Source organism: Phycodurus eques, chromosome 1 (genome assembly GCF_024500275.1).
Source record: "Phycodurus eques isolate BA_2022a chromosome 1, UOR_Pequ_1.1, whole genome shotgun sequence".
Lineage (NCBI taxonomy): Eukaryota > Metazoa > Chordata > Actinopteri > Syngnathiformes > Syngnathidae > Phycodurus > Phycodurus eques.
In genome coordinates this window covers 12,871,214-12,886,242 of record NC_084525.1, presented here as the reverse complement: position 1 = coordinate 12,886,242, position 15,029 = coordinate 12,871,214, and the positions used below count along the sequence as shown (strand labels likewise).

General features: G+C 43.8%; 1 protein-coding gene across 1 annotated transcript in view; it reads left to right on the top strand.

The window, feature by feature from the left end:
• Positions 1 to 5,639: 5,639 nt before the first annotated feature.
• spega (striated muscle enriched protein kinase a) overlaps positions 5,640 to 15,029 on the top strand; it is a 57,390-nt gene continuing 48,000 nt past the window's right edge. The window contains 2 exon segments of the mRNA XM_061677978.1: positions 5,640 to 5,720; positions 6,479 to 6,988. Coding sequence (XP_061533962.1) covers positions 6,604 to 6,988 — 385 coding nt within the window. The 5' untranslated portion in view covers positions 5,640 to 5,720; positions 6,479 to 6,603.

Sequence of the window (15,029 nt, the reverse complement as noted above, 5' to 3'; positions counted from 1 at the left end):
CTTGCTTTCAAACTAGTGGGCTGGGCAACCTTTTCAGGAGTTTAGCAGAGCAACAAGTGGGATAAATGGTCACAATGGAATACATCCATCATCCATTTTTCGTAATGCTTATCCTCACTAGGGTTGCGAGCGTACTGTTTCTGGGTGAGAGGCGGGGTACACCCTGAACTGGTCGCCAGCCATTTGCAGGGCATCAATGGAATGCATATATAGTTTTTTTGTTGGGCAACAGGAAAAATACACAGGCCCATGGATGTACGCGGCCATCTTAAAAGCGAATCGAAGAGAATGGACATGGTCACGTGATCACCCTAACTGTCGACTGTTTTGATCATATATTATCTGCTAAACTTGTCACCAGGAATAAAACAGCTTTTCCGCGATCATGACATCATTGTTTCAAAATTACGTGGTCATGACGTTAGTAAATCTAATTTCCTTCACGTGATGAATAAATTAAACTATCTATACATCCATCTGCTTCAGTTCTTAGGTTTTGGATTTGAATTTCAGGTGCTCCGGCCAGGGGCGGACTGGGGGGGGGGGGGGGGGGGGGGGAAAGTGCCCCAGGAGTCATGGACAGACTGGCCCAGTTCATGCGCAGCGTGGGGAGCGAGCTAGCCGGGAACACAAATTTCATGTAACCCGATGATTTAAAAAAAAAATAATAAAAATACATTAAGGCGGCATGGTGGACGATCTGGTTGGAGCGTCTGCCTCACAGTTCTGAGGACCGGGCTTCAATCCCCGGCCCCGCCTATGTGGAATTTGCATGTTCTCCCCGTGCCTGCGTGGGTTTTCTTCGGGCACTCCGGTTTCCTCCCACATCTCAAAAACATGCCTGGTTGGTGAATTGACAACTCTAAATTGCCCGTAGGTGTGAATGTGAGTGCGAATGGTTGTTTGTTTCTATGTGCCCTGCGATTGGCTGGCAACCAGTTCAGGGTGTACCCCGCCTCCTGCCCGATGATAGCTGGGATATGCTCCAGCACTCCCGCGACCCAAGTGAGGAGAACCGGCTCAGAAAATGGATGGATGGATGGATGAAAAATACATTAAAAAAATTAATAATTTGATGCATGCTCTTTTGGACCATAATTCACGGAGTAGTTAATAACCTCAAAAACCTCAAACTAAAACTACAAACAAAGACAAAAGGAACAGAGTAAGGACAATAGATCATTTTACACAATTTTACATTTTACACAATGAGTCCCAACCTGGGAACAATGAGTCTTTGCAATGTATCATCAGAGAATACAGATACAGTAATCCTATGCTATACCACGGTTGTTGCTTCGCTGTCCATTTATATTGCATATTTTTATTACAGGTGTTACGCTACTTTTTATACTATTTGTCCAATATTTTGTGTTATCCATTGCTCTTGTTCTCTCTCAATATATGATATGTGTTTAGGCCTGTCATGATATCAAATATTTTAGGACGATAATCCCTGAACTCCTTTCAACCAAGCTTCTCCAGCTCAGCGTCTCACCTGCCATCTGCCAGTGGATTTACAGCTTTCTGACGGGCAGGACACAGCAGGTCAGGCTGGGGGAGGCAACCTCATCCACACGCAGCATCAGCACTGGGGCGCCCCAAGGTTGTGTCCTCTCTCCGCTGCTCTTCTCTCTCTACACGAACGACTGCACCTCAGCGAACCCGACTGTCAAGCTCCTGAAGTTTGCAGATGACACCACTGTCATCGGCCTCATCAAGGACGGTGACGAGTCTGCATATCGACAGGAAGCGGAGCGGCTGGAGCTGTGGTGCGGGCGACACAACCTGGAGCTGAACACGCTCAAGACGGTAGAGATGATCGTGGACTTCAGGAGGCATCCTTCGCCACAGCTGCCCCTCACGTTGTCCAGCTGCCTTGTGTCAACCGTCGAGACCTTCAAGTTCCTGGGAATTACAATCTCTCAGGACCTGAAGTGGGCGAACAACATCAACTCCGTCCTCAAAAAGGCCCAGCAGAGGATGTACTTCCTGCGGCTTCTGAGAAAGCACGGCCTGCCACCGGAGCTGCTGAGACAGTTCTACACAGCGGTCATCGAATCGGTCCTGTGTTCTTCCATCACAGTCTGGTTTGGTGCTGCTACAAAAAAGGACAAGCTCCGACTGCAACGGACAATCAAAACTGCTGAAAGGATTGTCGGTAACCCCCTACCCACCATTGAGGACTTGCACGCTGCCAGAACTAAGACAAGGGCGTGCAAAATCCTCTCGGACCGTCTGCACCCCGGTCACCAGCTCTTCCAGCTCCTTCCCTCAGGTAGGCGCTACCGATCAACGCTAACTAGAACTAGTAGACATTCCAACAGCTTCTTCCCTCTTGCGATCACCTTCTTAAACACCTAACCTATAATTCCATTACAACAAGCTGGCAATTTTTTGACTTGAGTTCGTTGTCACATTTCTGTGGGGCCAATTATTTATTACTTGTGCACTCACTGTAGTTGTCTCGCCATGCTGCACTATTTGCATATACTGGCCACTCATGCCAGAGTAGCATCTGCTCCATTTGCACACTGATTGAGGAGTATCTGTAACATTTGCACAACCGACATTGTCCCAGATGATCGCACTACTTGTCACTTTAAACCGCATACACTCCTTGAAGTCTCAGCGCCCTTTGCACAATGGTCATTGCACCGGACTATTGCAATATTAGTCGTTCGAACTGCTCTAAGTGCTAGAGGACTCTGCATCTTTTTGCACAATTGTTTTTTGTCAATGTCTTTATGTCCCCAAAGTGTTCTGTAAATTGACTGTTTGTTGTACTAGAGCGGCTCCAACTACCGGAGACAAATTCCTTGTGTGTTTTGGACATACTTGGCAAATAAAGATGATTCTGATTCTGATTCTGATATATTTTCCCAAAAACTATCACGACAAATGACAGTATCGTTGATGTTTTTATGCCACTGATATAATGATCCACCCATCCATCCATTTTCTGAGCCGCTTCTCCTCACTAGGGTCGCGGGCGTGCTGGAGCCTATCCCAGCTGTCATCGGGCAGGAGGCGGGGTACACCCTGAACTGGTTGCCAGCCAATCGCAGGGCACATAGAAACAAACAACCATTCGTACTCACAGTCATGCCTATGGGCAATTTAGAGTCTCCAATTAATGCGTGTTTTTGGGATGTGGGAGGAAACCGCAGTGCCCGGAGAAAACCCACGCAGGCACGGGGAGAACATGCAAACTCCACACAGGCGGGGCCGGGGATTGAACCCGGGTCCTCAGAACTGTGAGGCTGACGCTCTAACCAGTCGCCCACCGTGCCGCCTGATATAATGATATTAGAGCATAATAATTAAAGTACATCCTTTTTAAGAACAATTAACTTTTAATTCTAATTCTAAGAATAATGAACATTGACATTGTGATGTACAACAAAAAGTACAATATTTTACATGAAAAAAAATTTCAATTTCAATCTTCATTCAATTTTCTGTCACTGCAGCTGCTGGCTCGCGGTCAGAAAACCTAGCTTCGTGTTCGCTAGCGTCCGCATTTCATATGCACACCGACACTCACACGGCCAATCAGATGGAGGATCCCCGCTCTTCACTATCTGATTGGTTTAGAGACCACGATGAAACCCATTCAAGTTGCGGAAATGTTTTTTTCTTACTCAAATGACTCGGCAGCTGTATGCATCCTCTGTTTTTTGTTTTCCCCTTTCTTTTCATGGGCCCACTGGGAATATCCCCAGTCTCCCCGTACGCCAGTCCACCCTTAGCCTCCGGGTTCTTCCAACATTCCAAAACCATCCATCCATCCATTTTCTGAGCCGCTTCTCCTCACTAGGGTTGCGGGCGTGCTGGAGCCTATCCCAGCTGTCATCGGGCAGGAGGCGGGGTACACCCTGAACTGGTTGCCAGCCAATCGCAGGGCACATAGAAACAAACAACCATTCGCACTCACAGTCATGCCTATGGGCAATTTAGAGTCTCCAATTAATGCGTGTTTTTGGGATGTGGGAGGAAACCGCAGTGCCCGGAGAAAACCCACGCAGGCACGGGGAGAACATGCAAACTCCACACAGGCGGGGCCGGGGATTGAACCCGGGTCCTCAGAACTGTGAGGCTGACGCTCTAACCAGTCGCCCACCGTGCCGCCTGATATAATGATATTAGAGCATAATAATTAAAGTACATCCTTTTTAAGAACAATTAACTTTTAATTCTAATTCTAAGAATAATGAACATTGACATTGTGATGTACAACAAAAAGTACAATATTTTACATGAAAAAAAATTTCAATTTCAATCTTCATTCAATTTTCTGTCACTGCAGCTGCTGGCTTGCGGTCAGAAAACCTAGCTTCGTGTTCGCTAGCGTCCGCATTTCATATGCACACCGACACTCACACGGCCAATCAGATGGAGGATCCCCGCTCTTCACTATCTGATTGGTTTAGAGACCACGATGAAACCCATTCAAGTTGCGGAAATGTTTTTTTCTTACTCAAATGACTCGGCAGCTGTATGCATCCTCTGTTTTTTGTTTTCCCCTTTCTTTTCATGGGCCCACTGGGAATATCCCCAGTCTCCCCGTACGCCAGTCCACCCTTAGCCTCCGGGTTCTTCCAGCATTCCAAAACCATCCATCCATCCATTTTCTGAGCCGCTTCTCCTCACTAGGGTTGCGGGCGTGCTGGAGCCTATCCCAGCTGTCATCGGGCAGGAGGCGGGGTACACCCTGAACTGGTTGCCAGCCAATCGCAGGGCACATCGAAACAGACAACCATTAGCACTCACAGTCACACCTACGGGCAATTTAGAGTCTCCAATTAATGCATGTTTCTGGGATGTGGGAGGAAACCGGAGTGCCCGGAGAAAACCCACGCAGGCACGGGGAGAACATGCAAACTCCACACAGGTGGGGCCGGGGACTGAACCCGGGTGCTCAGAACTGTGAGGCTGACGCTCTAACCAGTCGCCCACCGTGCCGCCCATTCCAAAACCATGCATATTAAACATTTAAACATTCATAAGACCGAAAAGACGACCTACATATATATTGTATTGATTTTTAATTTTATTTATTTTTGTATTTTTATTTTTTAGCATATTTTGTATTGGAGAAATCCAAAAGTAATTAAGAGTAATCAAATTAGATTACTTTAATTTTATGGTACTTGGATTACATTACATTATATTACTTTACTTTTGAACAGTTGGTTAGTTACAGCACTGAATTGTTCTTCCTTTAATGTGTCAAGTTGCAGTACAAACGGCCATCTGTATTCTTGGTCTGTCTATTTATAGCATTTGATACACACATTTAGGTTGATAACATTATCTTAAGGGCTGTGTGTGTGAGGGAGTTGTTGGTGGGGGTTGAGTGGGGTAGGAGCGGGGGGCTTGTGGTTGAGACTATTTAGAGGTACTTACTAAATGTTTGAGATGTGGTTGTAAATAATTCTCCAGATAATGACTTTACTTAAGTGAGTGTAGGTCTCTTAACCTTAGGTGTGTGCGTGTGTGCGTGTGTGTGTGTGTTCGTGCATGCGTGCAAGCATGTCTGTGTGCATGTCAAATGTGACGGGCTAAGAAATGTGACCTATCAGTGGGCGTGCAGCTGTCACTCCAAAGCTGAGCTTTTAGACAGGAGGACGATAGAAGGCGGACAACATCAATGCTCAAAAGTTCTGAAGAGTTTTTAAAGGATACTTTTTAACAGATACAAAGTGGTGACATTCCAGGTAGGATCTCGCTCTCACCCTCTTTGTCACCGGACAGAGGGGGGAGTCAAAGTCTTGAAAAGGGACCATGGTGATGGCTAATGCTTCATGATCCAGGGTGGACTTACACCTGCAGAAGGACACACTGAGATGTACTATTTCCCCCCATGGATCTCGTTAATTTAACCCAGGCATTGTGGGGATGTACAAAAGAATTCTTCTTGGCTTTCAAGGCAAAGTCAGGTGTGTCGATTTGTGATTTGTGGCTATTTCTGACATAAGAGTTAATTGTGAGTAATTTTTATCAAACAAATCCTAGCTTGGAGGTTAGTAGATGCAAAATTGTTCACTCCGTGTTCCTTCAGGGTTACCACTTCTCGGTGCATGAAATTCTGTTTATTGTTAATCTCAAGTGCTATGTTTTGGGTACCGGTATAATTAAAAGCGATCAAAATGATTACTGACTGATTAGTTTGCTTGTTAGATGAAGACATAAAACAATACAGAATATGCATATATGTAATTCGGTACAGGATATACATATATGCACACACACACACACACACACACACACATTACCCTATGAAAATGTGCAATTTGCTCCAGCTGTAAGTTTAAAAATTAATCTTGAAAGTGCTTGTACATGCCCTTGAAAGTTCAGAACACTGCTCATTTAAATATGAGGCTGATACATACTGATGTAACCAAGATGGCGGCAGAGCGGCCCGCTTATAAAGAGAACCTTATAGTGAGGTCATACTATCCTGTATGTGTTTCAGTCTCCTGCTGGGTCATCATCGGTGTGCCCTGTGAGTCCCAAGGTGTGGGAGCTGAAGTATTATTTGGCATAAGGCCTGCAACAAGTGCCATCCTGATATAAAGTTCAGCCTGATACAGTGTTTATATGGAATTCAAGATGGCTGAAGATGCAGCATCCAGTCCCAGTCTGAACAGCGCTCCCAACAGGGCCAAAGTTACCAGGTTGAAAGACCAGGTTGTCCTCAACCAGGAGCCCAAGCCTCCAGTTTTTGTTCGGAAACTCCGCAAGGCTGCGGTAGGAACGGGCTGTGATATCCGCCTGAGGATGTCAGTGGCAGGTTTTCCAAGACCGTCGCTCACCTGGTACCACAACGACACACTCCTGCCTCCCACAGAAGCCCAAGGCCCAGGAGGGTTATGGATCCGGGACTGCCGTACGGGGGACGCTGGCTTGTACACCTGTGTGGCTGCCAATAAGTTGGGGGAGGCCAGCTGCAGCGCCTTCCTCGCCATTATGGATCTTGGAGAAGGTAAAAACCTCTTTTTTTTTCTTTTACACTGGTCATCATACCCCTTTTTCCCACATTTAGGATCTTTAACATTATTATTGTTTTGGCATGCCAAATTTGCTTTGTGTTGTTTCTTTTTATAGTGGTGACAACTAAAAAAAAGAGAACTATCTATAATGTATTATTATTCCTTTGTTTAACCAGCTAAGGCAATTTGAGAACAATTTCTCATTTACAATGCTGACCTGGAGGCAATTTAGGGTTCAATGTCTTGCCCAAGGACTCTTTAACAGCAAACAGTCAAACTTGAACCACTGACCCTTCAGCCACCCAATATAGTATAAGCATATGCTGGAATTAAGGCTGAAAATTTCAATCTTGGTTTCAATGAACCATAACAATATGTGTTATGGTCCGATGAAACCAACGCTGAACGTTTTGGCTGATTCCAAAATTTTGTTTGGCGCAAACACGGAACAAAAGCACACCATACCTACAGTGAAGCATGGTGGTGGCAGCGTCATGCGTTAGGGTTACTTTTTCTTCAGCTGGACCCTGGGGCCTTAGACCAAGTGCAAGGAATTATGAACAGTTCCGAATACCAGTCAAAGTTAGCACAGCACCCTTTAGGCTTCTGTTTTGAAGCAAAACAATATGTCATAAAAAGCCTACATCTGAAATCTGAAGTCAGAGGTACTTTAAATGGTGGCATGTGTCCCATTTAATGAGTTGGCATGTCATTGGTTAATTCTGAACAGCCACATCCGATTTTAAATGTGGACACTTATGCAACCACATAATTTTACTTGGTTATTTTTTAACCAAGTAAAACCAAGTATAAACCAAGTATTTTATCTATCTATTTATCTATCTATCTATCTATCTATCTATCTATCTATCTATCTATCTATCTATCTATCTATCTATCTATCTACAGTGGGTACGGAAAGTATTCAGACCCCCTGAAAAATTTCACGCTTTGTTATATTGCAGCCATTTGGTAAAATCATTTAAGTTAATTTTTTCCTCATTAATGTACACACAGCACCCTATATTGACAGGAAAAAAAATTGAATTTATGAAATTTTTGCAGATTTATTTAAAAGGAAAAACTGAAATATCACACAGCTATAAGTATTCAGACCCTTTGCTCAGTATTTAGTAGAAGCACCCTTTTGAGCTTAAACAGCCATGAGTCTTTTTGGCAATGATGATGTTTTTCACACCTGGATTTGGGGATTCTCTGCCATTCCACCTTGTAGATCCTCTTCAGTTCTGTCAGGTTGGATGGTGAACGTTGGTGGACAGTCATTTTCAGGTCTCTCCAGAGAGGCTCAATTGGGTTTAAGTCAGGGCTCTGGCTGGGCCATTCAAGAACAGTCACGGAGTTGTTCTGAAGCCACTCCTTCGTTATTTTAGCTGTGTGCGTCGGGTCATTGGCTTTTTGGAAGGTGAACCTTCGGCCCAGTCGGAGGTCCTGAGCACTCTGGAGAAGGTTTTCATCCAGGATATCCCTGTACTTGGCTGCATTCATCTTTCCTTCGATTGCAACTAGTCGTCCTGTCACTGCAGCTGAAAAACACAGCACAGCGTGATGCTGCCACCACCATGCTTCACTGTTGGGATTGTATTGGACAGTTGATTAGCAGTGCCTGGTTTTTTCCCCACACACTGCTTAGAATTAAGGCCAAAAAGTTCTATCTTGGTCTTATCAGACCAGAGTCTTATTTCTCACCATCTTGAAGTCCTTCAGGTGTTTTTTTTTAGCAAACACCATGCGGGCTTTCGTGAGGCTTCCGTCGGGCCACTCTGCCATAAAGCCTCGACTGGTGGAGGGCTGCAGTGATGGTTGACGTTTTAGAACTTGCTCCCATCTCTCGACTGCATCTCTGGAGCTCAGCCACAGTGATCTTTGGGTTATTCTTTATCTCTCTCACCAAAGCATTTCTCTCCTGATTGGTCAGTTTGGCCGGTAGGCCAGCTCTAGGACGGGTTCTGGTCGTCCCAAACGTCTTCCATTTAAGGATTATGGAGGCCACTGTGCTCTTAGGAACCTTAAGTGGAGCAGAATTTTTTTTTGTAACCTTGGCCAGATCTGTGCCTTGCCACGCACAATTCTGTCTCTGAGCTCTTCAGGCAGTTCCTTTGACCTCATGATTCTCATTTGCTCTGACTTGCACTTTGAGCTATAAGGTCTTATATAGACAGATGTGTGACGTTCCTAATAAAGTCCAATCAGTATAATCAAACACAGCTGGATTCCAATGAAGGTGTAGACCAATCTCAAGGATGATCAGAATAAATGGACAGCACCCGAGTTAAATATATGAGTGTCACAGCAAAGGGTCTGAATACTTATGGCTGTGTGATATTTCAGTTTTTCTTTTTTTAATAAATCTGCAAAAATGTCAACAATTAAATTTTTTTCTGTCAATATGGGGTGTTGTGTGTACATTAATGAGGGAAAAAAGGAACTTAAATGATTTAAGCAAATGGCTGCAATATAACAAAGAGTGAAACATTTAAGGGGGTCTGAATACTTTCCGTACCCACTCTATCTATCTATCTATCTATCTATCTATCTATCTATCTATCTATCTATCTATCTATCTATCTATCTATCGTATTTACACATTTTCAGAGAGTTTCTCTAACCTGGACAATGAAAGCATCAAGGAGTGAGTCTGTCGTGTTTTTTGTGCTTGTCCCAGTGCAGCTATGGCCGAGTTGCATCACCAAAATTAGTTGGCGAGAATTCACAAGCATGTGAGAGATAAATGATCCTGTGCATAAGCACCCTGCTCACAGTTTGTTTTTTGGTTAGCTGAAAAGCACAGTATTCCATGTTGAGATCCTTGATGACAATATTTGAATGTGACATCAGTTTTTAAAAAGTAATTCAGTAAAAAAAAAAACAGCAAAAAAAACATAATCATTATGTTTTATCCAAGTCCTACATTTTGGGTTCCCCGATATAGCTAACATTTATCTCACGGCCCTCCACTCTGCGTAGTTATTTCCAGCACGGTATGTGCCTCACTGACTTGGGGGAGCTCAGAGCTCTGATGTGTACATACGTGTCCGATTGCACCAGCAGACATCATAGATAATTATAGCACCACCGCGGTCAAGAAGTGATGCTGTCACACTCAATCACATTCAGCGGCATGAGAGCAAAGCGAAGGGCCTCTCAATGTACATTTGCATATCAGCCTGCTGTGTGTGTGGTGAATTTTTAATGGGTGCTTTTGGAGCAGACCAGCCAGGTTGTGGGCTTTGAATCTTAAACAGTGGTGAGAAGTAACTTAAATATCTGTAACCAACTTTATTTATTTCACTGCTGACTTATTGCTTTTACTCCCTATATTTGAAAAAAGGTATTTGTACTTTCTACTCCTTAGTTTGTCAAAATAGGCTTGTAACTTTTTTGAACCTCCGCATGATAACATGATGTAAAAAGGCATACATATGAGACTTACGATAAAATAGATTTGGAAAAGCAAGATATTCCGTATCCATCGCCTTATTTCAAATAATAGTATGTTGTTTTTAACACTGTAGCGTATATTGGCTTGGATAAAAACTAAATTAATTTAGGAGAAAAGAACAAGCCGGAAACGACGCCTGCGTTACTTCCGGTTTGGCGTGATTTTAAGTTTCAGCGTTAAAATCAAATTATTTTATCTCGAAAAGGGGCACCGCATCTCTTTTTAGATGTGTAAAACTTCAGAACAAAGTGATGAAAATCTCTATGTCTTGTAATCTGAAGGTTGCTCCAGGAATTAGATAAGATTTCTCGATAACCAGAGGTCTGTGGTCGAACCCAAACACACACAAATTATACAGGTAGTGAATTTTTATTGAAAATTCTACAGGGAAACAATGCAGGGAAAAGCAAAACAAAGGACAGACGAACATTGGCAAAGGATACTGACTTGTGATGTGAGGGTGGAAATGAGGATGGAATGACAATTCATACAGCTGAGGGTTCCTGTTCTCCTTAATTTAAAGCCAAATATTCACTAAACTGTACTTTTAGTAGACTGCAAATTGGATTTACGTGGGTGGAACACAATTTAGGTAGGCTGGTCGAGCTCCCGAATGTTTGGCCGGTCCGGTCCAGCGGGAAAAAAGGGGAGATAGACCGCCTCTTAATATTACTTTTCCATCCTAGGATGTGGCAAAAAAGGTGGCAAAAAAGACAGAAAGTTGAGGAATGCTTATCAAACACCTGTTTGGAACATCCCACAGGTGAACGGGCTAATTGGGAACAGGTGGATGCCATGATTGGGTATAAAAGGAGCTTCCCTGAATTGCTCAGTCATTCACAAGCAAAGATGGGGCGAGGTTCACCTTTTTGTGAACAAGTGCGTGAGAAAATAGTCGAACAGTTTATTGAATGTTGTTAAAAGAAAATGTGATGTAACACAGTGGTAAACATGACCCTGTCCCAGCTTTTTTGGAATGTGTTGCAGCCATAAAACTCTAAGCTAATGATTATTTGCTGAAAACAATAAAGATTATCAGTTTGAACATTAAATGTCTTGTCTTTGTAGTGTATTCAATTAATACACTACATGAACATGATTTGCAAATCATTGTATTCTGTTTTTATTTAGGTTTAACACAACGTCCCAACTTCATTGGAAGTGGGGTGTAATTTGTTCTTGCACATATGGGTACATTTAATTTAAAATCTTTACCTTTACTTAAGAAGTTGGATGAGTATTTACTTGAGTACAGTACTCAAATAAAGTACTGTTGCCACCTCTGATCTTAAGCACGGGATGTATATGGGAAGAGGATTCAACATTTAAAAGGAAGTTTGACTATCTGAAATTAATGTAGATATCAACATTTTTGTAACTCGTCATACTTCCATTTAGAATAGTTGAAATTTTCATTCAGGGTATATCGTACAGAATTGTGGATAGTCAAAATGGTAGCTAGATATATCTGTAATTCAGTTGTGCTTAGTCAAAACTGATTTAAAGACACATGCAACCAGGGTCTGAAATTAACATTCATCAGTCGCCAAATGCAACAAAATTATCCATTTGGCGAGTGAATCTCAGAGCGAGCACTACTTGCCACGTGGTGAGTGAATGTTTGTATCCATTTACACAAATATACACGCGCCAATCATAGTGCAGCGGCGCCTGTCCTGGAGCCAGTAATATTGGAGACACATGTAGACTGGTTGGGCGAACTCCCATGCACCCCCGAGGACCCTGCCGAGGGTATAGAGCTGGTCCACTGTTCCACGGCCAGGACGAAAACCACACTTCTCCTCCTGAATCTGAGATTCGACTTCCCGAGGGACCCTCCTCTCCAGCACCCCAGAATAGACCTTACCAGGGAGGCTGAGGAGTGTGATCCTCCTGTAGTTGAAACCCACCCTCCGGTCCCCCTTCTTAAAAAGGGGGACCACCACCCCAGTCTGCCAATCCAGAGGGACTGTCCCCGATGTCCACGCGATGTTGCAGAGGCACGTCAACCAGGACAGCCCCACAACATCTAGAGTCTTTAGGAACTCTGGGCAAATCTCATCCACCCCCGGGGCCTTGCCACCTCAACCCCAGAGATAGGAGACCCCGCCTCGGAAAACCCAGATTCTGCTTCCTCATGGGAAGGCGTGTCGGTGGAATTGAGGAGATATTCTCCCCACTGGCTCACAACGTCCCGAGTCGAGGTCAGCAGCGCCCCATCCTCACTATACATAGTGTTGATGGTGCACTCCTTCCCTCTCCCGAGACGGCGGATGGTGGACCAGAATTTCCTCGAAGCCGTCCGGAAGTCTTTCTCCATGGCCTCACCGAACTCCTCCCATGCCCAGGTTTTTGCTTCAGCGACCACCAAAGCTGCATTCCGCTTGACCAGCCGGTACCCATCAGCTGTCTCAGGAGTCCCACAGGCCAAAAAGACCTGACGGGAGTCAAATTGTAGCTACTGTATCTCAAAACGGAGTTAGAAATATCCACAATTCCGTCGCAGATATCACATAGCAGGTGTGCAGCTGATTTGTAGATATCAGTAATAACAAACCCCATAAACATGAACGGCAAAAGTGATGTCATTTATCCTCTGTGATATGACGTTGCAGATAAAGTACCTGAAATGATAACTGTGGATCCGAAAAACTTTGTCATGGATATCTCAAATGCGCGGCACAGTGGGCGACTGGTTAGAGCGTCAGCCTCACAGTTTTGAGGACCCGGGTTCAATCCCAGGCCCCGACTGTGTGGAGTTTGCATGTTCTCCCCGTGCCTGCGTGGGTTTTCTCCGGGCACTCCGGTTTCCTCCCACATCCCAAAAAACATGCATAAATTGGAGACTCTAAATTGCCCGTAGGTGTGCATGTGAGTGCGAATGGTTGTCTGTTTGTATGTGTCCTGCGATTGGCTGGCAACCAGTTCAGGGTGTACCCCGCCTCCTGCCCGATGACAGCTGGGATAGGCTCCAGCACGCCTACGACCCTAGTGAGGATAAGCGGCTCAGAAAATGGATGGATGGATATCTCAAATGCTCTTTTTGACCTGGCAAAACTGAATTGTAGAAATATCTGCAACACATATCCAGTCTAGCTGGTAAATGTTAAGAGGGCTTGCCATAGTTGGATGGGGTTTATCTGTACATTCTGACGTCACGTGTGGTTTCATATGCTGCCCGGCTGTCTGAAGAGCACCACCTTCTGGCCCATCATGTGAGGTCAGATAGAGTGGGTCATATTTCAATCAGTTTAATTTATAAAGTGCCAAATCACAACAAGAGTTGTCTTACTTCATATAGTGAGTAGACTTAGGATCATGCTCATTGCTTCTTATATATTAATAGACCTAAAAAAAAAAACCTCATGTGAGCAAACACTTTGGCCACAAAAAATGTACCCTTTACTGGAAGCATATTATGGAAAATTTACTTTTTAATTACTAATATACAAAAATAGGTGGGTCTCTGGGGTGCCTACAAGTGAAAACTTAAACAACCACGTAAATCTTTTGTTGGTCTCTTGAAATATATGTCCATGAATGAAGCACTGTATTTGCTTTACATAATAAACACCCCCACGCAGTTTCTCCAGCCACAACTTGGTGGTTAAGTTTCCAAGCAATGATCCGGACGCCAGACTACAAGGAAGCACTATCATGTCAAAGTTAAAAGGTAGAACTGCAGTGATAGCAGAGATTAGCGTTAAATAAAAATGTTATCAGTTTATTCAGTCAGTTTTTGATAACCAGCACATACTTGAATGAAGTGAAGACTTCCACATATGAATTGACAAGCGTCATCTGGCTTTTCTCTTGAGACTTAAGGTTAGTTTAACAACAGCCTTGCTTCGCCCACGGTCATCATGGTAACGAAATGCCACTGTCCTGATACAAGAAGGGAGTGTGGTGAAACCGGGTTCATTTGCACGAGAGAGAACTACCCCAAACAGCGTTATAAATATATGTTAAGTGTACTATAATTCTTTACCTTTGTGTATTTTGACCGAAGAATGTCCGAGACCTTTTATTAAGACACCTGTGAGCTTTTATAAATTGCACAAAATCCACAAAATGCCTTCTTTAACTGAAGGAAACGTTGAACAAAGACAAACGCAGTGTATGGAGACTATCTGCCTCGGCCAGTTGGGTTAAACGTCAGAAAGCGTGAGAGGATAGGTGAACAGGAAGAATAAATGTATAACCAACATACAGCACTTACTGTACCTGTAACAAAAGCCTTTGACCACATAAAATGGTGTTGCTTTAGCACAGCCTTGAGGTGTTTACAGGTACCAAAACTGAAAAAAAAAAAAATACTGGCACATTGTATTTGTGTTGCATTTCCATCTTTTTGGTCGTTACCTGGGGTTACTTCTTGGTAGACGAAACATGACCAAAAGACGGGCGGTGCCATTGTGGTACTGTAGTTCATCCACATCATCTGAGGGTGATCTGTTACTTTATGTAGTTTTTTTGTGTGGAATTCCCTCTCTCTAACACAGCTTCTATATACGTTTTTTTTATTTTTTTAAAATATGTCATAAACCGGCGGCACGGTGGACGACTGGTTAGAG